The 27,139-nt window shown below is 38.7% G+C and overlaps 1 protein-coding gene across 7 annotated transcripts in view; it reads right to left on the bottom strand.

Moving 5' to 3' along the window:
• st18 (ST18 C2H2C-type zinc finger transcription factor) overlaps positions 1-27,139 on the bottom strand; it is a 43,058-nt gene that overhangs the window by 7,396 nt on the left and 8,523 nt on the right. For 6 of the 7 annotated variants that reach the window (XM_051069967.1, XM_018676409.2, XM_051069965.1 and 3 more), the window contains 11 exons: positions 15,195-15,310; positions 12,035-12,086; positions 11,186-11,216; positions 10,843-11,030; positions 6,390-7,103; positions 5,499-5,633; positions 4,544-4,634; positions 4,356-4,448; positions 3,581-3,789; positions 3,053-3,252; positions 862-1,107 (listed from right to left, as the gene is read on the bottom strand). In XM_051069967.1, coding sequence (XP_050925924.1) covers positions 862-1,107; positions 3,053-3,252; positions 3,581-3,789; positions 4,356-4,448; positions 4,544-4,634; positions 5,499-5,633; positions 6,390-7,103; positions 10,843-11,030; positions 11,186-11,216; positions 12,035-12,086; positions 15,195-15,310 — 2,075 coding nt within the window. Of the gene's footprint in view, positions 1-861; positions 1,108-3,052; positions 3,253-3,580; positions 3,790-4,355; positions 4,449-4,543; positions 4,635-5,498; positions 5,634-6,389; positions 7,104-10,842; positions 11,031-11,185; positions 11,217-12,034; positions 12,087-15,194; positions 15,311-25,825; positions 26,145-27,139 lie in introns of those variants that run through there. The other variant, XM_018676412.2, reaches the window with a different exon arrangement.

Genomic DNA, 27,139 nt, shown 5'->3' with positions numbered 1-27,139 from the left:
TGTTGTGTATGATTTAAAAGCAGGTCAAATGTGGTAACTCCTGATATCAACTACAAATGAATACCACCTGTGATATAAAGAAAAAAAAACCTTTAGAGCCCAGATTAAACTATAGTCATCAGTGTTAATATACTTAATACATTTTATAGATTCACAGATCTGCTGCTTTGTTTGATGTTCTTACCAAGAGTGTTACTTGCAGGGCTGCTGAGGACATCTGAATTTCAAAATATGAGGATTTTAGGAGGATGTCACAGTCTGCAGTTATAACACTTTTTAATGCAGATTTGAGTATTTTTAGACCAAATCTGATACTTTCACTATTTCTAGACTTAATTTGACTACCTTTTAAGTCAACAAAATAAATAAATAAAAGGGGCTTCAGTATTTCTCCATTGTATTTTAATACTTGTAAATGTGGAGAGGGCTTTGAAACAGCACTAAGATTTTTATGTTAAGAAATAAAATGGTAAGGCTTCATTGCAGGTCAGTAATTTCTTTAAAAAAATCCATATTAAGTTTCTTAGAAAGAACTATGTAATCTGATAACAATTATAGGGGAAATAGTTCTGAGATAGTTATTTTAGCTGGTTCAGTTAGTTTTGTTGAGTTTATTGTGCAGCAAACTGAATAATTAAAGTATAAAAAATCCAAATGATTTGAACATTTTAGAGAATTTTAAGGAGGTATAGGGTGTTGGGGGACCTTAACTCATGACTCGGTTCTTCTTCTTTGTTTGGTGACATGATAACACTCGAATTAACTTCTCATTTCTCATGTACTTAATGCAAATCTTACATTTTTAGATTACATTTAAAGTGTTAAAGTGATTTTTTTGTTGTTGTTGTTGATGTTGTTTACCTCTTTGTCCTGTAAACTGTGTGCTTTGCTGAAGTTGACGGGGATGGGGCTCTCCCAGCTGTCTCTATCACACAGCGGCTGGTAGAAGGCGGGGCTGATGAGCACGCTCCCGCCTTTGGCTGTGGTGGACTCGGGGGGAGGCAGTGGGTCATCTGAAGGTGCCTTCGTCGGGGCTTTCACATTCTCCTTAGACTTCTTCATGCTCAAGTCCAAGGTGCCATTTTCATCCACTTCTATGAGCATGTCCTAAAGGCAAAGAGTTTAATCCTTCAATCAATGAATAAATGTCACATGTTGCAGGAGAGTATATTAAATCAATCAAAGAGTATATTAAATGAACCAGAGGATAAACATAGAAGCTATTTTCTAATTACCGTAAACGGGGTGTAAATAAAACTGTACGATGCCTCATTAACATGACAGCAGCGATATGGTAAACTTGAACCCAACAACATTTCACTGTAAACACGCAAAATTACTTTAGAGCAGAGTTCAGAGCAAACAAACAAAGTATTTAAATAATACATACAGTGGTTATCTCGCACTAGACAAAATACCAAACTAAGCCAGCGTTAATTCTGCTGAACACAAAAAAAAAAAAATAATCACTGGTGTGTAGTTTTTCAGTGACAGCTGTGTCATCTGTTTTCTAGGACACACAACCAAGATGGCAGCTGGGGGGAGGGTTTGTGGAGGGGGGGGGGTTGCTGGTTTTAGGTCATCATTATTATAGCAAAAATTAAAAAGCTTAATGTGGCATAAGTTTCCCCGCTGACAGATGTGTTTGTCGTTTTTGCGCTGAAACGCAATAGCATGATGACTTATGGCTGTTTTATGGTATTAAAAGTTTTACCTCATTAAATGCTGAAATCCTTTCCCATAAATGGAACCAATTATTCAACGCATATGTTTCATTAAACCCTATACATCATTATTTTTTTGTAACAAAGGGGAGCCTTTCAAATTAATTAAAGGGGATAATTTTCATGAACATTGGATGTGGCTGTCCACTTTAATTATCCAGTCATTTGATGATGTGTGTACCTAATCAAAATAACACCAGTGTAAAACTAAAGGATGTGCAAGAGTTTTTCTGATTTACTTTGATTTTTATTTTGTTTGTAGCTCCGACTTAAAAATACTAAAACTAAGAATTTAGTTCTTTTTTTTCTATTATTGATTAATAAATGATGTCATTTAAGCCTCTTGTACTGTTAAGTAAGTAAAATCAGCTTGTTTTCACACTTTAAAGGCCAGCTTTATGGTGCTTTTTTAGTGTGTGATATGTCAACGTGTAATATACATATGCAGATAAGTTAAAGCATCCGACACCATATAACACTCTAAATATGGCCCCCTTTTTTTCAGATTTGAAAGCTGTTCTTTATTTTGTACATCTCTCCAAGACAACTAAGCTGTAAATGAGAACAGATGATTAACTTGCTAACACTGTTTTATTCATTCAGTGGGCTGGTACCTGGTACAGGGCCACGTTCTCAGCTCAACAAGCTGGGAGACAAGGATCTGTGCTGTGTAGGTGTGGAAACCTTGAATCATCTACAGTACAGTGTGCACGTATGTAACCCACAGAATGTGATCAATATTAATCATGGAGTGAGTCTGGAGAAAGTTGAACACAATGCCGGGCTGGAGATAAAGACAGCTGAAGAGATTTTGGATCTGCGCACATTTCCAAGAAGAGTTTGGATTTTGTGCGAATTAAACTTTTCAGATGTTAACTCCTTTAGCTGATTGGCTTAATCCATTAAAATGCTTTTAAAGACTATCTGGTGTAGACACACAGCCTATGCTGGATCATATAACTAAGCAAAATATCCTCTGCCATCTGCAGCGGGCAAGATGCATTTTTCAGACAACAGTTCAGGGTTTTTACATGCCAGCTGATGTCGAAACTAAATACAATACCACATGTTTTATTAAAAAAATAGACAAGTATTTGTAATCGGGAAGGATGGCTGATTGCATTTCTTCTTTTGATGTGATTACACAAATTTTCATTTGTGTACATTAAAGCTTTATGGAGTGGAAACCTCCTTGTTTTTCTGCCACCAGAGTGCCAAGCTCCCTTTGCCAAATTCTGTCTTTTGATGTCTTCCCTTTTTATACACAAATCAGAGTTCCTTTAAAATGACCATATTAAATACCTTTCCAAGTGGTCTAATTTGATTACCTTTGTGGAGGTTGCCAAGGGCCGGCCGGCGACAGCCTCAATGTTCTTCCGGTAGCGAGTGGAGAGGTTAAGGATGGCGGCGGTCGCTGCTGCGGCTTGGAGACCGTCTTCTTTTTTGAATTGACTCGGCGGGCTGTGCTGACCAGAGGTGGGCAGGCGGCCACCTGGAGCACCAAGGAAGCCAGGATACTGCTGAGGTGCTAAAAAAACAAATAATTAGGGAATAAGTTCGTTACTGAGACACTGGGTGTTCCACCCAAACTAAATAAGGATGCAAGTTAATATTTGACGGTATTAGCAACAAATGCCTGATACAAAAAAATTAAGACAATCTTGAACTGACAGAGACAAAAACATATTGATAAATATGATGTATGGAAATAGATGATTATTCATTTAGTGGCTGAAACAAACTACATGTTTCACGCACATGACACAAAATTGTGCCATATTTATTCACCTTCCATAACATGTTAACTTACAAATAACTAGATTTTTTTTTGGTTAAATAAAATATATGAAGCTTACAATCAGGGAAGTGTGACACTTCCTGGTCCTGGTTGGTCCCCATCAGAGGCTGTTTGCCGAAGACCTGTGCATCAAAGCTGGCGTAATCAAAGCGGATTCTGCTGTACTTGTCCATGTCTTTTGTGAGGCTGGTTTGCAAGGCTGCTACTGGATGAGAGAGCCTGTAGTTCAACTGGTTCATCTCGAACTTTTTTATTAAGCCAATAGCTCTAAAAGGAGAGAATTTGAAAAAAAATTAATAAATAAAAAGAATTAATTTTACTGTGTAAAACTTGTGAAATTAGATGCCTCATAAGTTCATATTAAGCAGTTAAGTATAGACATTGTTTTAAACCATTCAGGGATGCCAGTGCTTTTGTACACATAGAGTCTGGGATCTGATGTGTGTTGTAGATCCACAGCCAGGTTGCCAGACTAATTAATATAGTAGGAGTGGGCATGCTGCCCATGATATATCCACAGGGAACAAAGAGTTCTGCTCTTTTATCATCTCTAATAGAGAGGAACTCACAAAACCAGCAATCATTGCTTATGTCTGCTTGGAAAGCTGAAAATAGACTGTGCGTTCTGCTGGGATCAGTGAATAAAAATATCCCACACTCTCCTCAACAATAATAGTGTTTATCACTTTTTTGCATAACCTCAGTCAGGCTTTTACAACTTCAGTCCACTACAGAGCTGAATATGATTTCTGGGTGCTTGTTGTAATTATTTTTTCTGCACATGTGGCCACATTGAGAGCGGTGAAAATCCCCAGCGTTATCTGGCATTATACCTCGGTGAGCGGTCAGGTGTTTGTCTGCATTTCAGGCTCTCGTCCTGAGGTTTGGAGACTTTCACTGCAGCAGCGATGGGGCAGCCTGAGAGACTGGTTGGGGAGGAAATCAAACACATTAGCCTAATACTGTAACTCATCTATGAGCAGGGTACAGATTTTCTAATGGCTTTCTCCTGTGGATGTACCTCCGGTGGGTGCTACGGTTGCTGTTGACATGGCCTCTTCCTGTGCACCCCGGTGTAGGGCACTTGAGGACGTTTTCATGCATGGCCAGGACTGAGGGGATGAGGACAGAGAGAGAGGAGATAAGCTCGGTAAGAGAAACATGTCCAGAATAATTCTACATGTGAAACGTAATGAAGCTGAAAGATTATAAGATGGTAAATACATATATATTTACTGAGCATTTTGGAAATAAAACAAATACATTAAATGATGATTTATGTAACTTGGTACATAGAGTCTATAGAGCAAAGATCCTACAGAGACAGAAACAGGAGAAAAAAGCAAAAGCCTTTCTCATTGTGAGGAATGCTGTAATGTGGCTGAAATGTAAATAGCTTAGTGCAAAGAGGAGCGTAACAAGACAGCTGATTATATTCTTCAAAACAAACGCGTCGTTAAAGGTCCGCTCTGTATCCTTAGAAACTTCTTTTCTGTACATATTCTCCAATTAGTTTGTTGGAGTTGTCTATTTATTTTTGAATACTGCGTTAGCTAGCCCTTTGATTTGCAAATACTGCCTCCAGTCTAAGAGCACGCGCTTTTTTGAAAAAGTTAATTACTTTTTCTGTTCCTTTTGTAACATTACTGTTTAATGTTGAATGTTTGTTGAGTTATATTGAAATGACTTAACAATCGCCAATGTAGGGAAAAAAAAAAAGAATTCAATATTCACACATTACAACACATTACGAGAAAGAGAGAGGGGGAGGAAAAAATCCTTTAAGTTTATTTGAAAAGTTTCCTGCACATCTTTGAATTGAACTGAACATATAAGCGGGCCTTTCTTGTTTTTGGGCTCGTGCTAAGAGGATTTCAATTACTGTTGTTGATTGTAAGTCCTACAACTGGCAGTTTTTATGAGTATAAATCGTCAGTTATACCGCATGTATGCACAGAACTGCTCGGGTGACTTACTCTCAGGAGGAACTCGGACTTTATGGGGACACCCAGACAAACTCCTGTGATGTGGGTACAGGCCGGTCACATGACCAGTACCATCGCAGCCAGGAGTTGGACACTTTATATCCTTTTTATCTGTCCGTGGAGAATCTGTAAGCACAATAAAATAATATTTCACAATACAAAAATATAATAAAGCCACTGTACTGGGGCCTACACATACTACAGCTTTTTTGTCTTTATACGTGGTCTAGCAAGACGTGGAAATATACATATAATGCACTTGTCCTGTAAACATATTGTACATAGGTTGACAGATTGAAATATCATGCAAAGCCAGATACTTTTTTTTACAAAATGCATCTATTAATCTGTCATTTTAGTTAAGGCTACAGTTCAACACAGAGCATTCACTTCTTAATGCCCATCCATCGAAAGATTACATCTAGGATTACACATTTAGCCGCAGTCATTTGAAGAATCAGAGGGAAACATGAGAGGTACTTTAGGAGGATTTAAGACTTATGGTCATGGTTAAATATCCAGTTGATTCCTATCAAAATCCAATATTCTGAGTAGTAGCAATTCCATCAGAAAATTTTGTTCTTCTTTATTTTAGTCTGTTTATTTATTACTTCACTTGTTGCCAAAATGTTTTTAGTATTTAAGAGGATTTCCTCCCTCTGATTCCCCCCCTCCCTGCGTATGTTTCTTTTATTCCTTTTAATGTTTTTTTGAGCACCCAATCATCAAAATCACAAGTGGTCGATGTGATTTATGCTGGATAAAGGTATAATTTTGGAAACTGCGTGTTCCCATACGGATCACTTTTCATTCTTAAGACTGCATCTATCTTTAGATCAACTTCATCTTATATCACAGGTTTTTTTTATTCTTTATTGTTACCTTTTCCTCCATGATAGTTGAGTCTGCTGTCCATGTCCATCATCCTATGGTGCCTCCTCTCATTGGTCATCTGCTCCATGAGGAACCGGTCCATTTCCCGGTAGGCATGGTGTAGAACCTGTCTTTGCTCCGTCTGCAAAGCTATGGCCTGCTCCAGCAGGCTGAGGTTCACCCTCCCTCGGGTCATTTCGAGGCCTCTCTCGTGGAAGCCCAGTGCCCAGCTGTCCAGCCGAGGTGGCCTCTCCACCTCTGTCTCCCCCTCACTGTCCTCCTCTGTGGGGAGCGGCCTGTATCTTAAAGCCTCAGCCTGAAAAATACTCACTCTGCCCATTGGACCACCTAGTTCTGAGTTAGGCTCTTCCTTAAAGTGGCCGTTCCTGCCTGAGAGGTCTTCAGACGCTCTGGACGGACTGCAGCCTGAGCCGTTCACCTTGGCAGACAGAGACAGAGGCTCCCACTCAGCTTCCCTCATGTCTCCATACGGACTCTGCGGTGATGATGTGCCGCTCATCCTGTCTTGACTTTGGTCTTCTTCTTCGTTATTAAGGAGCTCCTCCTCTTCTTCATCCATCACAGGTTCAGAAGTGTCCGGCTCACATTGTGGAGAGCCATCAGATGTAACTTCTGACCATCCCAGCGAATCGTTGGACTTTGCTGCTGCATCATGGCAGCCATTCCTGTTGGCCACGCCATTGACCGCATTTAAGTTTCCATCTAAAACAAACAAGAAAACACTTATTATTCTCTGTGTTTTCAAGTGTTTTAAGGCCTTCTTATGTGACCCCTCAGTCACACACGGGATAAGAATTGTATGTCCTTGATAATCTCCAAATCCTTTCAAGGTTTTAGATTTTGTATTACTTTTCAATGAAGAATATCTACAGAAAAACATGTTTTTAAAACCATCTAGAGGATTTATAAGAACACATGCTGCAATGGGAATGATAATCATAAGGTTGCAAGATTTCCAAGCATTTCTCCAAGTATATTTTAGACAACATACACTATGTGACCCTTCTTGCTGCTACTTGAACATGAAACCTGGAGATGAAGAACACAATTGTTTTTCTTCTTCCTCTGTGTCTCCAATTGGAGAAACATCCCAAAATCGATTTAGGCCAAGATTATGGAGGGATTTACAATGCGTTGGACAGTGAACATCAGTTTTTAATTAGTAATGTGTATTTTTAAATGCAAGCTAAAGCAGCAACATGTTGTCATCTGCACAAAAAAAAAAAAGATTTTAAAAAACACAAAATTGTTGTTTCTAGGGATGAGAACAAGGAAAGTGAAGAGGATTCCTGAAAACACAGATGGAGGAAAACCACAAACACGAAGATAAAAGAGTGAAATTTCTGTGAGCTGCTGCTGTCTGTGTGGCAGAACTTGGTTTAGAGGACAGTCGGAAAACTGACAAAAAAATTTGTTGGATAAAAGTGTTAAAGGCAACACAGCCAGCAGTTACAACAGGAACAAGAGGCTTGCCTAGTGACACAAAATAGCTGCAAAATTACAACTGGGATTAATTTTGATTTGAATTTTTTTAGCTTTACATGAAAAAAGAGTGACTTTCAAACTGTTTTAAGAAAAAATAATATGTATTTATTGCATTTAAATAACAATGATTGAGCTGTTAAGAGTAAATCTGACTAAATTAAAAGATGCTGTTTTTTAATGTTGAACTGTTGAAATTATGCCTGTGTATCATTGATGTGAGTCTTGGTGAGGTAAAATATTTCCTGGTTAACAACACATCCTATTGTTTCTGAGTGTAAAATATTCAAAACCCATACTAGACCAATAAAATGCAGAGTGCTTCAGGAAAATAAAGATTATTCAATAAAAAGTTTTTCCAGATTAGAAAGTTAGAAGAGCTTTTACAGTAATATTTTTGTTTTTTGTTATGGAGAATAAATTACCATATTTTTTAGCTTTTGGCTTTAAAAAAAAAATCCTTGTGGGTGTGATAAGATAACATATAGGATTTATATAGAGTACCATTACTGTGGATTAATAAAATATATGCATTTCTTCTTCATTTTTACACTCATTTTGTATAATCTCTTTTCTGCAGCTTATTTAGCTGAGTGCTCTCAATAATTTAATTAGCATCGACCTTTGGCCCTCCATCTTTCAGAATAAATCCAGAAATCCCGGTCACATGTGCAGAAAGCCCCAAGACTGTGTGAAGCCTTACGCACTGAGAGTCTGATCAGTGGAGCAGACAAAGAGGGTTAGGGTTATCCCTCCAAATGCATCTGAGACAACACTTTATTAACACCACTGATAATATTAAGTCATGGTCAGTGATTAACAATGGAAAGCTATCATCTGGATTGATTCAACAAAATCTCCCTTGATCCCCCAAAACCAGTCAAACTTATGCTCGATTAAGGCTCTTTGGACTGTGAGGGTTTTTACTTTCAGCAGGCTGGACTGTATATCCTCTTAAGTGGCCAGACACCATAGACCAAAGCGAAAGTAGGATTCGAGAGGTTGAGAAGATAGATAGAGATGGATTGTGAGAATCAGATCACACAGTGCTCAGGATGATACAGATATATTAGGCATTATCAGACAGCTACCACTTATTAATGGGAGCACCACAAAAACTTAATCCTCACCAAAAGAGCTTTAAAATATGACAGAAATTATTGAGCACTAATGAAAAAAGGTAACTGTTTTTGTGATACATGAGTTTGTATGTTATTGTTTGTAGTGGAATTTGTCTGGTTTCATATGCATTGTGCTAGGGCAACATTACAATGTGTTACTATCTGTTCCCTGCTGTGAAAAATATTTGAAAAGAGGTGTCTAAAGACAAACCCTGTTGAATGAAAAATTAAAGCCAGTTACACGTATTTACATTTGTGAGGCAAGCAACAAGGGTTTTGTTTTTCATCCAGATGGACTCCCAGGCCTGACAGAGCCGCATACAGTCAGACGAGCACACAGACGTATACACACACACACACAGACACAGACACAGAAGTGCAGTGAAAAAAAGGAAAGAGATGGAGGAAAAAAACTTGGATCCCTCCAGTGGTTTGTGTGTTGGAACAGGTGAACAGTTTGTACTCCAGAATAGCCATTACCAGCACTCTGCAGCAGGGCTGCAGTTGGCTGGAGTTGAACGCAGTATGTGGTTCGACCAAACGAGAGGCTTATTTTTCTCCCTTTTTGTTAAAATGCAGATATGACCAGCTTCTCACTGTAAAAATTCTTACTGCCTCCAGTCCACTTTTATTTCTCCAAATTTTGTTTTCTCCACAGAAAACACCCCCCCAAATCTGTCAACAGCAAACAGCAAAAGCTCTGAACATGCTTATCAACGTCTGTGTTCATTTGACATTCTTTTGACTTTTCTTTTATTGTGGCTGGATTTTGTTTTGTTTTGTTTTAAAGCTAAAGTCCACTGAATATCTGATTCAAACAGGAAAAAATATACAACAGTCAATCAGTGTCGGATGATACAAAGACAACGTACCTAGAATACACAACAACAAAAGGAAAAACCGATGATGTTCAGTGAATTACTTAGATAATTGTAATGTAATATGAACCCACGAAACAAATAAATTCCATTTCCAATGAATCCACACAATTCAGTGAGCTACTCTCCTGGTCCATTTAACTACACACATGTGTACCATAATGAGCTGTAGACATTATGCCTAATTATGTATTAGACTGTGTTAGAGGGCCTAACAAAAGCTTTTGAAAGGGACAATTACGTTTGTTGCTTAGTTACATCGTTAAAAATATACCAAATCAGTGCAGATTATAGTGGGCGAGAATGCACATGTACACCACGAGCACTGTTGCCAAAATGCACAAAATTCAATTCATTAGGAAAAAAGAAAACATTTTCGCTCCTGAAAAGGACAGTGGCATAAGTGAAAATAAACAGTTTTTAACTGTTGCTGACGAAATGTTCCTGTGGTTGAGTAAAATCTTTGTAAAAAAAAAAAAAAAAAGGGAAGAAAGAAAGAAAAAAGAAAACATTAGAATATCAGCCAAGCAATGTTGACAAGTCATTTGCTTTTCACAATAGGCAACTTCAATAAAAATTCAGTACAAAAGAAAGGAGGAAGTTTAATTTAAATCAAAGTGAACTGGTGCACTCCCCCATTCAGTTTTTCATTCTATGGATTCAATGGGATTGGACTGGCTATTGAAAAAGGACAGATGAGGGGTCTGAAATCTGGCCTCATCAAAAGAGGCTAAAGCCACGCCAAAAATATCATGGCAGATCAGCTGTCAAAACTTCAATTTGTGGACGTGAGACACAACTAATGTGGACCCAGCAGTGTAGTCTTTCACTTCCACTGCACAATGACTGCGGCTGCTGGCTGATGGCAGAGGGAGGGAAATATGAATGCAACAGATGGGATTTTAAAATTCAGCGTCAATTGTTCATCAAAACAGACAAAACAACAGGACATCTGTTTACCTGCTGGAGTGTCAATGTTCCTCAGCTCTTCTTTGTCCTGTGGCGGTGCCAGGTCCTCGCTCTCCTCTTCACATGCCTCGCTGGGGCTGTAGTGGCGGGGCTTCATCAGCAGGGACTTTCTCTTGTTGACGGGGGCGCCCTGCACCCCTTCCTGAGCGCTCCTCTTCCTCGCCACGGACCCATATGGGCTGGAGGGAAGAGGGGAACGGACAAAAAGGCACAGCAGGGTCAACAGAGGATTCAGCTGGCTCATTTTAAAGGTCCAACTAATAAAATTTGAGACTTCCGAGATAAAGATGAAAAAGGTGAGAAAATTCAAAGTGTTCACTTCAGAAAATTGTACCTGTGCGTTTCTGTGCTGCAGTCAGCCAGCCCTGTGAAATAAAGGCCAAGAAAGAACAGATAAAAAGTCATGTTTACATTTCCACTACAGTAGCACAGCATCTGTCGACATCAAAGGTTCAAGGCGACTCACTACTTTTGGGCTATCGCTAATGAAATTTTACAATGTCCTGTAAATATTTGTTTTGTAGATAATGTTTTAGGGATGATACCAACAGGGCTAATACTGCCGCATCCAGCCTTTTACCTTAGATTTTATTCTCTTTTACAATGCTATCAGGTATAATCAGCATAAGGATGGAGAAGTGGTCTCTTCATTGATCTGAAAAGCTTTTCATTCAGTCTGCTCATTCTCTGGGAGACCAACAGTAGCTCATCCTTTGACAGCGTTGACAACATGATCTAAAAGGGTAAATCAATTTTCCCAGAGGCCTGCGTCAATCTCATTCACAAGTTCTATCCATACTCCCATGAAGCACAACCAATAATAACACTTTTCATGAATTTCCCCAGATGTAGTAATAGCTTCAATGCGAGCAGGCAGGCCTCAGAGGCCCTGAACACTTGCATAATGACATATCCAGTCTAGAGGTTTTCAATCACACAGTATATACACACTCCTTAACTAATTTGAGCCAGTGTTCCAATTTAATGAAGTTATTCCCCTCTGAATAATGAAATGGCAGTGCAGTGCTCTTCAGACCGGTAAGATAATACATAAAATTGACAGTTATAAAGTTGGATTGTTGAACTGATACCCCTAACCAATGGCGATAAGTGGAATGCGTGTGTGTGTGTGCATGCATGTGTGTGTAGTTAAAAGCAAACTAAAACTAAAAGCTCTACTCACCTGTGCTACTGTTACATGTTTTTAGGGTTTGCTCCTCACCTTCAGAATCCATCTGTAAATGAAACATTGAATCCAAAGATGAGCCACTAAGTGACAAATTTGAATGTGTTTGCTTATTTTCATTACATTTTTTAAAATCTGAAATGGAAAAAAGGGCTTAAACACTCTATAGATTATTGTTGTTTTTTTGTTTTTTTTGTCAGTCAACCAGAGCCAGTGAGCCTTCAAATCAATTTGTGTGCATGACAACAAAATCACAAAGAGCTCCTAAAACACCAGTAATATGCAAACACATGAAGTATAATGTTAGGGGGGGAAAAAAGTTTCAAAGGTGAGTAAAAATGTAATGACACTAAATAATGACATTAAAGTACGGACAGCACCTCGCTGTGTGTGTTTAGACAAAAATAGTTGCTAAAATCCATCCACTCTCGCTGGCTGTTGCTTGTGGGTCCCAAATAAAACCTATTAAACATAATTATTCCAGGCTGATGGTGGCGTATAGTGGTCACAGGCCAGTGAAATCTGTGAGTCATAGGATATGCTGTTACTTTTCCCTGGTAATGGGAAACATGACTCCTCTCTCTCGTTTGCTGTTGTGATTGAAGGCACTGACCTGTCATACATTTATAATAGGGGAGCAGGTGTGGCAGTGATGGACCTTAATTTCCTTTAATAAACCTTTTATGTGCCACACTCTTAATGCCACGCCGGGCCCTCAGAGGTCCTGCTCATAATAGGTTCATTACTTTTGATTACTACAGCCTATTGAGACAAACAACTCCCAAACACTATAGATTACATTCTGTAAAAACGAATGTACCTCATTAGTTTGTAACACTTTTCCACACAGACATGCTTCAACATTTTGTATAAATTTGTTGTTCTGAAGGCAAAATGTTGCTCTTACATGCTGCAATCTGAGACTATAACATGGAAATTAATCAAAGTTCAAATGATGTTATCAGTGTACCTAAATATCAACACTGAGTCACACACGTTTATTACCAAGCTGTTTTTTCTCTTTACTTGATATTTTAGACCTGCTCCTCTTATACATTTGTTATACTTTTAAAAAATAATATTCAACATTAGTTTCATAATAGCAGATTGGTAATGCAAATTTAATTTAAAAAAAAAAAAAAAAAAAACTCCAGGCGAAAAGAATCACCTAAAAATGTGTTGAGTCCTTTCAGTGGGTTTCAGGCTGTATATTATGTCTGACTATGGCTCATTTTCTTTCACAGTGTGCTGCGCACAGTGTCCAGTTTCACACATTATGTAAGTTTTAGTCAGACAAGAAAGTTGAAACCTTATTTTTTTTAAGTGGCCCACACGTGTATTTCTGACATCATAAAAACAAAACCCGTCGTTAACAGAGATTTTTTTTTTTTAAATCAAAGCAGAGTTTATATCTATTTCACATAACGAGGAGTGACATGTAACAAGACAACAAGGAAGGCCTCCGTAGATGCTCTGGTGTACTAACAGGTTAGTCCTGGCATGGCAACAACATGGACAAACATGTGATGCCGAGTGTTTACAAAAGCAGAACAAATAGATGCATTCAGGGTCAAATGGGAGATTTTATTTAACAAGCTCTACACAATATGGCTGAGAATTTACATATCTATAATTTACCTTTTCATCACTGTTGTATGACAGCTCTTCTCGTCAATGTATCATCCATTTTTCAGATAGAGTGGTATATGTGATAGATTGATGAAATGCAGGATTTGGTCCTGGATATTTGAAAGTGCCATGGACACACTTTAATGCCCTGTATTTAGCATTTACAAGCAGTATTATATTGTAATATATAAATATATTATAATGTAGTTGTAAGTAGATATAAACATTTATTAATGTGTTTGACAACAACTGTAACTGTTCCTGTGGGCACCCATAAATGGAGGCAGGTGTATAAACAGATAATACACGTCAATAGAGTAAAACACAGTTGTAATAATATTAAATTTGTCCTCATAAGACAAGTTATGTTAAGTTACAAGGTACAATTGTTGACAAATACTGTACATTAATTAAGCCTTAAAATATCCACTGACATCTACTTACAACTGCATACATCGTGTGTTATAAGCCATTTATTCAATGTATATATACTGCTATGTATATATTAACATACATTTAGTAAATAAATATGTAACTAAGTGGAATTAAAAATTCCATTGTCTTAACAATGGTCCCATTCCAGGTTAATAATGTGTGATTGAATCACAGTCTAACTGTAAAACAAGATACTTTTAGCAAAAATTCTCTAAGAGTAATGCATTTAAAGGGTTTATCATTTATTTTGTTCACTTTTTCTTATCTAAAAAAACATTTCATGTTGTGTCTCTGTGTTACAGCAATGTGTGTTTCCATCAAAATTAATTTGTATCTCCAGCTATGGCAGATCCTGAATTAAAATCTGTGTAGTTCTCACATTAAATGTTGTAAAGAACCAATCAAGTTTGTTGGTGGATCATTTTTACAAAAGTTTACACGCAGAAATAAGGCCACTGAGTTCAGTGTTTAAGGTTTAAAAGGAGTGCTTTTCCATGTCTTACTACAAAATGTGTTCACTTTATATCACTGCAGAGCATTTTCTAAAGCACAAGGTTTTAGATTTCAAAATGTGCTTTCCAGTCCTCCTGGGCTGCCATTGATTTCCATTCATTTCAGTTTAAATTCAGCTCACACAGACTTAAAACTTAAGATAAGTAAACCATCACAGTATATATACATGGCTGCTTTAAAAAGAGTGCTGTAATGGACTAACAGGCTTGTAAAGAATGCATATCTCTCTAAACTTTCTGTTATGGTTTGAAAGTTTTATCAGGTACAAATGCAGCCCAGACAACCTGACACCTAAAGGCAACCATCACTTTAGAAAAAGCAGAGTCAGCAATACCTTTTAAAGAGTATATTTATCTGCCAGCCTCCCACAGCTCTGCATAAGTAAAAACCAATCTCAGTTTGTGATCACTGTGGTCAAAGGAGCAGTGACACTCCACCACTTAGCATGCTACTTATTCAAAACACTGTTACACAATCATTTATCCCCCGAGACTTTTTTGTCCCTAACAAAAGTTATTTTTTCCACTTTGTATTTAGAATTTAAGCTCTGTCTGAGTCCCGTCTGAGTCTGATTATTTACCTTTGACTGTAGTTTTCCGAGCGCTCTGTAGGATAAGATGCCAGATCCACACTGTCCACCCTGATTGATGCTTTCACACTTCTTATCACTCAGGAGGCGATCGTGTAATTCATTATCTATAACAGAATATACACCAAACACAAAAACTTTAATCTTACAATATGTAACTTCTTCACTTTTTAGCTTACAAGAAAGTTTTTTCATCATTATATTTTTATATGAGTTAGAGTTAGATGAGGTTATGCAGTCAGAAAAAGGTGGAAAGGGCATATTAATACCTCACATGGAATACAATGCAAATTGATTGCTTGACAGAGATCAAATTGCTTGCTTCTAATTAATAGAAAACATCCAAGAGGGAAAACAAGAATGAACACAATGAGTACATTAAGCCTCTTCACTTCACAGATCTTATTATGGAATTATTTATTTCTGTTAGCTTTGATAAAAAAAAAGAAGAAGAAAAAAAACATAACATCTTCTTAATTATAGCTCACAGAGCATTTCCCCGGAAAAACAAAACTGGGGGGGAAAAAAAAGAAGAGGGAGTGAGGGAGGGAGGGTTATTCACTCAGTTTCATTAGCATATGAAAAAAGACTCACTACTATTTGAGCTGGTTCGTCATCTGCTGAATCATATTTATGCACCCACCCACCCCCAACACCACCACCACTCCCCACCTCATAAACACATACACACACACACACACACACACACACACACACACATACAAACCCCAAGTCCAACACAAATAATGCTTCTCAGAGGACCGTTTCCCTGCGTCTAGGGCAGATCTCTCAGGGGGGAAAGGAGGCAGCCTGATGCTGAGGGTCTATGAGATTTTCTATGTGTTAATCTGGCTGCTAGGTGTCCTTGAGCCCAGCCCATTTCCCCCCTAACCCCATCTGCTAGCATTCCCACCACAGAGGAGAGAATGGGCTGCGACTGGGGGTAGAAAAAGAGAGAGACCTTCCCAGTCCAGCAATCATGAATAACCATTGCCTCGCACCATTATCAGAGAGGCAGAATCCAAGCTGAGATGGTGGAGAGGAAATATCTGTAAAACACCCCAGCGCTCCTGACATTACTCTAACCACACTCTCGCATTTTGTTGTAAGTGATGCTATTATTATTATTTTCATATAATGCCTTATTAATACCGTGCAGCTGCTGTGGATATTCATCACTGACCTTGAGTCTTTGTGTCCCCTTGTTCCCAGCTTATCCGTGCACTTGGGACGCTCTCATGTAATTAACACAGACATTATTGTGATGGAGTAAAAAACTCTGTGCTGATACCTCATCTTGAAACCAATAAACCAGGCCAGAGTAGCAAAGTAAGATTCTGGAGACCATAAAATTAATTACATTATTTACATTTCCTTTAGATAGAGGAGGAGGGGATACAGGCGAGATGATAGAGGCAAATGAGATTACACAAAATAAGATTTCAAAATGTCAGTGCTGCACACTCAACCAAACCAACTGTTATGATTAGATTACTCTTTTAATATAATTACTGTCTAAGGCTGTGTGTGGAAACAATGCATACATAAAAAACAGGAGCAGCGTCTTAACTGATTCCCATCCTTTTCTCCATGAGCCTCTTTCTCTTAACCTTTCTTCAACAGTATCATTTTGAATTATAGGGAACGGATGGGTGCTCTGTGCAAGGTCACTGTCTGGTGTATACTCACCCTCCCCACCACCCTACCATCACCCCCCCCTCTCTCCTTGTTTTTGTTTCCTCTTCCAGAAGCACACTGAGTGAAGGGTTAAAACTGGAATGGATTTAATTATGGAATGAATGGAATTATAATGCGCCTGCAGCAAGTTTTCCTCCTTATTTATTAAAGCAGCTGATGGGCCAGGTTTGATGAGCCACTTCTGGCATAATTGAGTCATCACACAAAGAGGGTTCCTCGCATTCAGAGTGGTTTTATCAGCAGCAAACAGACCTGATTACTGGCAATTACACTCTGATCTAGGGGAAGGAGAAAAAAAGGGTAAATGTGCGGGGTAACTTCTGTGTTTATAGTTTACCCCGGGAATAATTTTCACATTAATTTTACATGCTAAGTGTTTTCTGTTTATGTATAATAAAGAGCAAACGGCAGGAGATAGCACCTTTTACTTTAATATTTCCTTGTAATGAATGTCTGAGGATACAGCAAACTGATCACAATTTATATTTACCCCATAGGAGGTCTGAGGTGTGCAGAGAAATCAGCCACACATACAGCCTGTCTAGCTGAAAGGAAAAGGTGAGCCAGCAGCAGTATACCTGCTTGGAAAGTGCTCACACCTACTCTGCAGAAAGCAGGTAAAATTGTATACAGAAAGCAGGTGAGTGCTTTTTCCATTTTTCATTGAGATGCAAATGGCTTCGTGGTGAGTAAATTAAGCTCTGCTCAGAGATTAAAATCAACTTCTGTTCAGGGAGTATTTAGATAAACAACTTTTCCTTTTTTGTCTTTTTTTTGTGAGGTGGCTAGGGAGCCATCAGACACCCTGTCCCTAACAACCAGCTGGACATCAGAATAATGGCTGGGGTGTATTTAAGGAGGGGGGAGGGGACAAAAGAGGTCTAGGATGTCAAATTTATGGCTAAAACTTGGCCTAAAATCGTTTTTCTATTTTCCTCCCCCACAATGTTTCATTACTGGTTTCCTTCAAAGTAAAACTGACAGTTAATCAACACTTAACACCAATGGATAGTATTCTAATTTCATTTTTTTCAACTGAATCAAGGGACACAAAATACTAAGCAGTGTTTTACAAATTAACTCCCTTGAATGCTTTAAATATTAAGATGAGTTAAAGATGAATTTAGGGCAATCTAAAGAACTCAGTGAAAGAAATATATTTGGCTTTTATATGTGTTGTGTACGTATCAAGAAAAAAAACTGTATCCGAAATAAAATTATTCCGCCGGCAATTTATGAGCATTCCTCCGTCTGATGGAGGTTTCTGGATTCATGCAGACACAGTCAAGAATCTTGAAGTCAACTGCGATTTCAGATATAACAGCCTCACAGCTACCCTGACGGCCAAGCAAAGTGTTTGTGTCTTTTGCCAAAGAGTACTTTTATAGAGGAGCGTATTGGCATCTTATCACTTCTCCAAGACAGAGATGCTTCAATAAAAGAACACAGCTCACAGAATTCTTAACAGACAATTAGGAGCCTGGCTAGCTACTATCGCTTCAATGATTTGTTATGATGGCATAACTACAGGGGAAACTTGTTATTGGACGGAGTTAGCAAGAGTCCCATAAAAGAGTCAGATGGTGACACCTTTGCCGAGGTGATTTATGAATCTTGTAATCGCTTTCCAAAGTCATCCCAAAGCCTTCCCTCTAAATTGAGTTCATCTGGAGCCGGACCACACAGAGGCACCAAGTCCAGATTGTTTCTTCTGACATCAAAGAGCCAATTTCTGTTTTTGACCAAATTTCTGGTGCTTTTAGTTCTCTCATCGTATGAAAGGGGGCTGGATGATATGCTATTTTATTTGTGAATTTCAATCCAATTAAGAACACCAAAAATATTGAGACAAATAAAATTAGTATCTTCTTGCACTACACTATGCATCAATAGCATAATAAATGGAGCGGCAGACAATTCATCCATTGGCAAGTCTCCAGTCTGCCAAACCACTCTCATGTTAGTTTGAATCTTTGAATTCTGTCATGAACATGTTTTTTTCAAACCTGTCTAATTTGGGGACAGGTGTTTGGGGAAAAAGAAGTTCCAGCCCTGGTGTAACAATGAGCGGAGTAATCCTGCTCATTGTTCCTGCCCAAGGAGGCCCTTTCATGGAGGAGGTTGCATGAATGCTACCAGGTGGTCCGCAATTTGGAGAAACGAAGTAACCGTTCCAGCTAATCCCCCGTCACAAAAGGCAGGTCTCCAGTGCTCCGGGGCTCTCCGGGGCAAAGGGAAAAGTTTACCTCAAACACACACTGTCTGAAAGGAGTCAGGGACTCGAGCAGTGATTCCTAATCAGATTGCGCTGAAGTGAACAGCTCGCATGGCAGCTGTAGTTTTCCCAGGGTTAATTACCTTTCACTGCTCTCTCTAAATGAGTCAGCTGTTCCTGTCATTAAACAACTCCACTCTATCTCTGCTCCTCTGTCCTCCACACACATGTGCACATGTGCACACGGGTGTACACACACACACACACACACACACACACACACACACACACACACCAACCCAGTATTCTTGGGTATGGTGATCAAGCTAAAGTCTATTAAAACGTCAATTATTTGGATATTATAGCGACTTTGATCAATTTACTTATGAGTTGGTGGCTATTGAAATTGAGGCTGCTGTCTTTTTATTTATGCTACTGATGTTTATGCAGATAGAAGGCAGTTATTCCCAATATACCTCCCCTACCCTGTTAAAGGAAAATAATACCAATCTGTCAAGGTCTTATTCTAAACAGCCCCTTTAGTACTAATTGAGTATATACAGGAAGCAAACATGTTCACATATGCGCACACACAAACACAAGCATACGTGCATACACACAAACACACTATGGGTGATACACATGCATGCACATGCGCACACACACACACACACACAAACACAGAGTCCAGCTCTGATATAGTTGTGCTGTCATCAATTCTGAACAATCTGTCTGCTTACTGAGCTCAGTGGCTCAGGATGTTGGGGGAGTTTTAAGTGATTTTTGCCACTGTATGGTAAAATCCCTTGGCCACCTGGATTACAAACTCTAGTCCTTTAACTCATGCCAGTATAAATCCGTGTTAACTCGGATTTACCTCTGGCATATGAATTCTCAATCTGCGTAAGCTTTGTTTGGAATGAGCTGAACATAAGTATTTCATGCGGTAAGGATGCCCAATGGTGAATTCCTATTTCTATGAAACACACAGTGGGAGATACTTCAGGAGGAAATCAGTTATTAGAATAACTAGAAAAGCCTTAACCAGTGTTTTAGTCCACTCGAGAGGTGAGGCCCGTGCAGCCGTTCACAACCAGGTGGAAGTGTGCAACACTGCACTGTGAAATCCGCGTAACCATGGCGACGGATATAAACTCAGAGCTGTACGCTATGGTCAAGAGTTTAATCAGATTCCTTATACCAAGATCTTGCCTTGCTTATTGTCAGACAAACATTATTTGCTCAGTTGTTCAAACACAAGTGCTGGTCTGCTACCAAAGCGATCATGATAAAATAAAATATGGCATGAGCAGCCTGGAGGATCTAAATTAAGTATTATCCAATATCCATACAATCTCTCACACTCGCACACACACACGAGTACGCACACACTTCTGGGCTAGCAGAGTTAAGCCAGACTATTTTGTACTTAAAAGGTTAGCAGGGCTGTTTTGTGAGTTTGATCCACGCTTGCCAAATCAGCAGATGGTCCATGAATATGATTATATGCATCAATAAAAGGAGTAATCTTTAACAAAATGTAAATTTGACTTAAGTCCAGGGTTTAATATACGCTATGGACTTTAACCCACTTTCCAGCCTGACAGTAGAGCATGATAAGCTAATGCACTTAATTTTTTGTATTACAGCAATCACTACTGATGCTCCAGTGCCACTATTCAGAGATCAGAGATACAAGATATCTGCACAGTGTTTTCAAAATGTGCATGTTTGTGTCGAAACAACATCTATTCACTTTTAAGAGAGTATCTAAACAGTCCAGCAATCGATTCAAATTGAGTCTAGGTGCTTAACAAGACCCTCTCTTGTGCTGTCATGGTTTTTCTCTGCTACACATTTCAGTGCTTTTTAGATAAATCCTTGTACAACAGCGAGTCCAGCTTTACTCAAGGCGCAACAATAAACTATTTCTCAGTAGCCACACCATTCACAAATACAGGCACAAGCACAAATAAAACCCTTTACACTTTTGTGAATAAAAACCAAACCATAGCTTTGAATACAAACTGACATGGAGTTCAAGTACAAGGCAAGAAAGTGGCTTAGAGAATGAAATGGAGAGAAAAGTTTTAGCAGCAATTCAAAAGTTAAGAATGGTCAAGTAAAATGTGGTGATCTTCTCCTGAGCCACACAAAACAGCATCAATGTTATTGACCCTTCTATGAATCTACTTATCTGAGCCTGAGGCTCATACAGCACAGCACATCCTCACACAGACAAACAGAATCACTTGCCTCCTCCATCTAAATGCACTCATGTTAACATGTCCGACAGGGCAGAATCGCGAGCTCGACTTACCATGCCCCTTTTAGCCTTTGTTTTGCATCTCATAGTGACATCGGGGAGGAGACGGAGCAGAAGGATATCGAGGTGGGGTACAGGGTAGTCCAGAGTCTCGCTGCTGAGAGACTGTGTTTGGTTGGTGTGTGTGTGTGTGTGCAGGGACACTGTGATATTCACCCGAAACGCTAAGCTTTTTTTTTCCCTTCTTCTTCTATTTTTTTTTGTAGCCTTTGTGTCATTCACTTAACAACCAATCTCATTAGCTGCTGGGCTACAATGGGCTGAATTATTTTCTGTGTAAATACACCACATGGTGATCCTCAAGGTAAGACCTCTGAAGGTCTTTTTAATCACATAAAAGATAGATTCACCCAGAAAAAAAAAAAAAAAATTCAACGACAGGCTGCTCCTAAAAAGAATTGAATAAAACAGTCATTTAGAGTGGTTTTAATTGAGAAATGAGATTTATATTCCTCAGGGTCTGTCGTGAAGAGAGTGTAAATGTGTAATTATGTGACTGTAATTAATATAACATGGTGATTTATACATGCAGGCTTGACTTTATAATAATACTTGGAGCACATATGTAATAGGTAATATGAGAAAGGATGGAGGGATGGATGTTCAGAGGTGCTCCTAGTCAGGTTTTTAAAAAATATTAAAGGACTGTGGAGGTAAATTATATGATGATAAGTAATCAACGCACATAAAAAAACTAGATGTTTCAAAATTGTGTAGATTTAGTTTTGTCTTCTTTTATTTTATTTTATTTATTTATTTTACAAATCTCTTGCTGTTGTGCTTGTTGGTGCAGAACCATGAATCCATGTAAAATGTAACTATTGTAAGTACTTGAAGTCATGACAGCTGTCTATAAGCATCAGGGACATGTCTATTGGCCAACTTGACCCTTGTTAGAAAACAAAACAAATACAAAAAGAGAATACTGCAGCCTGGGACTGCCGAGCCGGGTCACTGGAGATTTTCCAGACAAACGCCGCACAGGGGAGGGGAGGGGAGGGGAGGGGAGGGGAGGAAGAATAAAAAGGACAGGCTCAGAATCTCATTTTAACAGACCGCACACAATCTGGGCTCCCACAGAACTATCTCTGCCTGACCGCTTTCTATTTATCCCTTATCAGTGTTTACCAACCGCTAGTTTTCTTTCATTCACACTGTGAGGCAGTTCTCTTACTATCAGTCAACAGCTGACACCGTGGAACAGCCTCAAAGGCAAGAGGAAGGGATCAAAACTAAACCAAAGCTGTTTAAACAATACAACAGAGGAAATAAATTCATAAATCCTAATTCTTCCCAACCCACAAGGGTATAAGCAGATCCTTTATAGTTAGGCCAACAAACAAAACCACAGCCAATGAGGTACATTACAATCAAGGTAAATTCTGAAATATATTTAGAAAAAAGAAAGGCGGAAAAAAATCCCATGTAATATTAATTGGGAACATTTCATAGTCTTGCCCTGTCAAACAAATATAACTCTTCACTAAAAGGTTTTTTTCTGTTGTGTTTTATTATCTTAAAATCCCACCTGATTTAACCTTGTTAATGTTTTTACATCATTTTTCTTTAAAGTAACATCATCCTGGAAAATACGCCTGACATTATACACAATCCTAACATTTTATTAAGATTTTCTAAATATTATATATCAATATCACCATTAAAATAACTGGTTTTAGGATCAGTCCACTGGTAAAGAAAGAACCAGAACATTTCAAATGTAAGCTTATATCATTGTTAAAATGAGGATTACTGTTATCTATCATTCTATATACTTAATCATATATTATGAAATTCCATTTATAATTCGTTATTCGTTCAGTTATTACAAACATTACTTCAAAGTGATATATTTCCATTGTAACTCATTCCTGTCACTATATGGATTATACATTTACATAAGACCAATTTTAACCATTATTACAGGCTACACTGAAATACTATTTAAAATATAAAAGCTATGTTGCTATGAGGAAATAATAAATACATTTGGGAGGTATTGTTCATACTGTTGCTTTACATTTTTTTTTCAGTAGGACACATAAACAGCACAGTTTTTTTCTGGAATACTGTTCAAAAGTAAAGTAATTAATTACATTTATCCTTTTACCAGCTGCTCAACAGCAGATGGATCATTTCTGAGACCTTGTTGAATTAAATCCACATAATTCATTTTCCTGGATTAACTAACTGAAGTTTGACTGGGGCAAAAACAGGTAACATAATGTGTTTTAGGCTGACATGTATGCTGAGCTTTTTTTTTTCTTTTTTCGGCGATTTTTTCGTTTACATTGTGTTCACCCGACGGCAGTTGACTTAAAATTAAAACAAGCTACTGCAATAATTTTTAAAAAGATCTCAGAGCTTCAAAAACTTAAAAAAAAAAAAAAAAAAAATCAAAATAAATGGAAGCTGATACATATCAAATTTTCTATCACAGACGTCTAATGTGTATTGAAACTATGTGAATAAGTTTGTGAATCCAGTTTTGTTGGGCAGCAGCAGGTACCATGGACAGTTCCTGGAGGCGAACACAAGTTACATTAATGTGTTGTGTAGCAACTAACATCCCTGTGCTTTGAAGAGGAGGGTGTAGAGCAGAGAGGAATAATGCCTCTTACTTATCACTGCTTTACCACACATCCCCGCCATAGCCTGTTACAGCTAGTGCAATTAAAACAAAGTGTAGGAGAGCAACTTTGTAACCTCGCTAATGTCTCCTGCCTTCACAAGGTACCATCTCTAAATAACTTGCCAAAGTTTTCAAAGGATTATCATCATGTGACACAGTTACACAATAGCTGTGTTATCTAATGTCTTTTGTTGCTCTTTTCATGTTTATTAAGAGATGCGAGCTGACTGGAATAAGCTGATGGAGTTATGATTAAATGGAGGCTAACAGGCGGAGTGACAACTGGCATTTTGATTTATTTTACCACTGAAATTTTTTACACACTTTCTACAGAAATTCTCTGAACATTAAAAATGATTTAATACCTCAGTCACAGAGTATAATGTCTTTGAAGGACATGGCAATAGATATGACTGGCAGACATGGGAGGTATTTTTAGTTTACATAAATATTTTTGACTCCAGGCTATATTGCTTATTTTCTGTTGTTCAAAAGAATAAAGGGCAAAATCTAAAAACACATTAAAGTTGTGATGATATCGAAAAGAGTATAAGTTCATCCTTTAACCTAGGCCTAAACTCTTATTTATTTAAAATCCTACTTTTGTTTAACAGTGGTCAACTTAAAGCAGATTTGGAGCCATTAGTGTGCCGCAAGTTACTAGTAAATGATGAACTTTTCTAACCAGCATCCATCCTCCTGAATCAATAGTTGCTCTGGAGACTGTTGAGTGCTTTGGCCTCACAGAATCTGTTCAAAGCTGAGACTTGCCCACATATAACACAAAAGTTCATGGTCGACTGTACTACTATCACACCACATTCAACATTAGCATATAGTTTTCGAACTTTACCACAGTTACGATGCAAATAATTACATAAATTCAGAAAAGAATGTAATGATTTGCCCTCACTGAATTTGTACGAATCTAAGAGATGCCCATGGAGAATAACACAAAAGCTGATTTCTAGATTATTTTTGCTGTCACACTACACTCAACATTAGCATGTAGTTTTCAAACTTTACTGAAGTTACAATGCAAATTACAGAAAGCCACAACAGGATGCAATAAAATACTTCACTGACTGTTCAAATATGGTATTGGAACACAGAGTCAATGTTTAAGTGCATTAGGCTCAGTGGTCTTGTATGTACAGCTGTCACTGTCAAAGCCACAGGCAACCTGACAATGCTTTGTCTCTGCACACAATACAGACATGTGTTCTCCTAAGACAAGCTTATACTCCACACAAATGCTGTGAATTTAATCTAGGTAGACAGTATCTCATGCTATCTGGATGATCAAAAATAGGTCATGCATCTCAAAAAACAGTTTGAGCCATTTAATCTCCTCTCAAACTGTCTGAAACCTGGACAGAAGCTACGCTCACTTTCCAGCAAAAAGGTTTTAAGAACACTGATTTGTATCAAGCAAACGATGTTCATCACCAGCGCAAAATTTTCTAAATACCCACTGACAGGGTCTCAAAACAAATGCCAGCAAGAATCTATCTCACATAATCATGTAAAATCCACAGAACACAAGTTGAGCAGCTGAGTAGAATCTAAGTGTAAATCTGAGTAAGTTTCTAACACTTGCACATTTCAGCTCCTGTTTTGAATTTCATATGACAGCATCTAACAGCATGAGCTTAAAGGCTTGTCGTTCTCATACGCGATACAGAGTATCAGTGATGATAAATGCTGACCAAACTGACAGTATATTAAATAAAAGGAACTTTGACACCAACCTAGTGCTGTGATCCAAAAAGTTTGATTTTCTCCCAGTCTCTTGATAGCTGAGCTGGTGCTGTGGCTTTGAAAGGTAGTCCCCAGGAATATGACATACTGTGCCTTTGACAGCCTCGAGATAAGCACCTGCGTTCGGGTCCCTTTTTACGTCACACCTCCCCATTCACAGCCCTTCAACATGATGCACATTTGCACATCAACAGCCACCAACCCCCCTCCTCGCTCTACTCCCACATCCGCAAAACACACAAACAGGCACACAAGAAGGCAGATGCGCACTAGCCTCTACTCATGCGCGTGTACACTCGCACAGACACACGCACCGCAGATTTGTGTGTGCTTAGTGAAGATGCAACATACACGCAGGCAAACACACACACACACACACACACATATACACTCACAGGTGATTTATTCCTTTTTTTTAACTCCTTCTTCATCCAGCCTTTTTCATATATCGATCCTTATTCTATTTAAAAAAAAAAACACAAAAAACTTTCACTTGCTTTGTCATAAGACCGGGGCATATGCCCTCCCAAGCTCCTCGTACATCACTCATCATGCAAATGAGAGGGAATGTCACTCCTCAGCAGCAGATGGCCAGGGATGATAACAATGGCTCAACAGACCAGTTTCAATGTCTGCGACTTTATCGCTACGGCAACAACAAAAATAGATGATATGAAATCCTTGTCTGTTAATTTGATTTCCCCCTCTTTAATGTTTGTACCTGTCAGTCTGTTTCATTTCTCCTGAACCATTTGAATGTAAAAGCTTTGTCCGAGTGTTTTCTGTCATAAGAAGTCTGGCTATCAGTAAAAGGCAGAGACCTGGAAATGATTTTTGGTGACTACGGAAGGCTGCTGCCTAGCAGTTATTCAAGTAATTAGGTGTAATTCCTCCCTGTAGGCCATGTTAGCCTCCTGAGTTAGCTCATGCGTTCGACAGGCCTGGATAGAGACGGGGGGAAGAATAAAAGAAGAAGGGGGCCCCGAGAAAATCACAAATGCAGCTTTTCAAACACCCCCCCAGCCAAAGTGATGTCACCCTGCGTCCTGCTGACTCCTGTTCATACAAGCCCCCATAGCAGAGAGTAAACAGTGGAAGCGTTTAGCAAACAGGGCCAGATTACAATGACAAAGGCAACCACACTTCTGGGTGGAGCCTGGGGCGAGGGGGGCAAAAGAGGGGGGTGGGTGGGATGGTGTGGCTCAGGATTAAAAAAAAAAAAAAAAAAAAAGTGATACCCATGAGGGGGGGCCCCCCTTAAGATCCAAGCATAGCCCTTCCCCAGCTGATGGTAGGGGCCACCC

Source organism: Lates calcarifer, linkage group LG4, assembly GCF_001640805.2.
Source record: "Lates calcarifer isolate ASB-BC8 linkage group LG4, TLL_Latcal_v3, whole genome shotgun sequence".
Lineage (NCBI taxonomy): Eukaryota > Metazoa > Chordata > Actinopteri > Centropomidae > Lates > Lates calcarifer.
The sequence above is the reverse complement of the archived record's forward strand: the minus strand, read 5'-3'. Positions and strand labels throughout refer to the sequence as shown.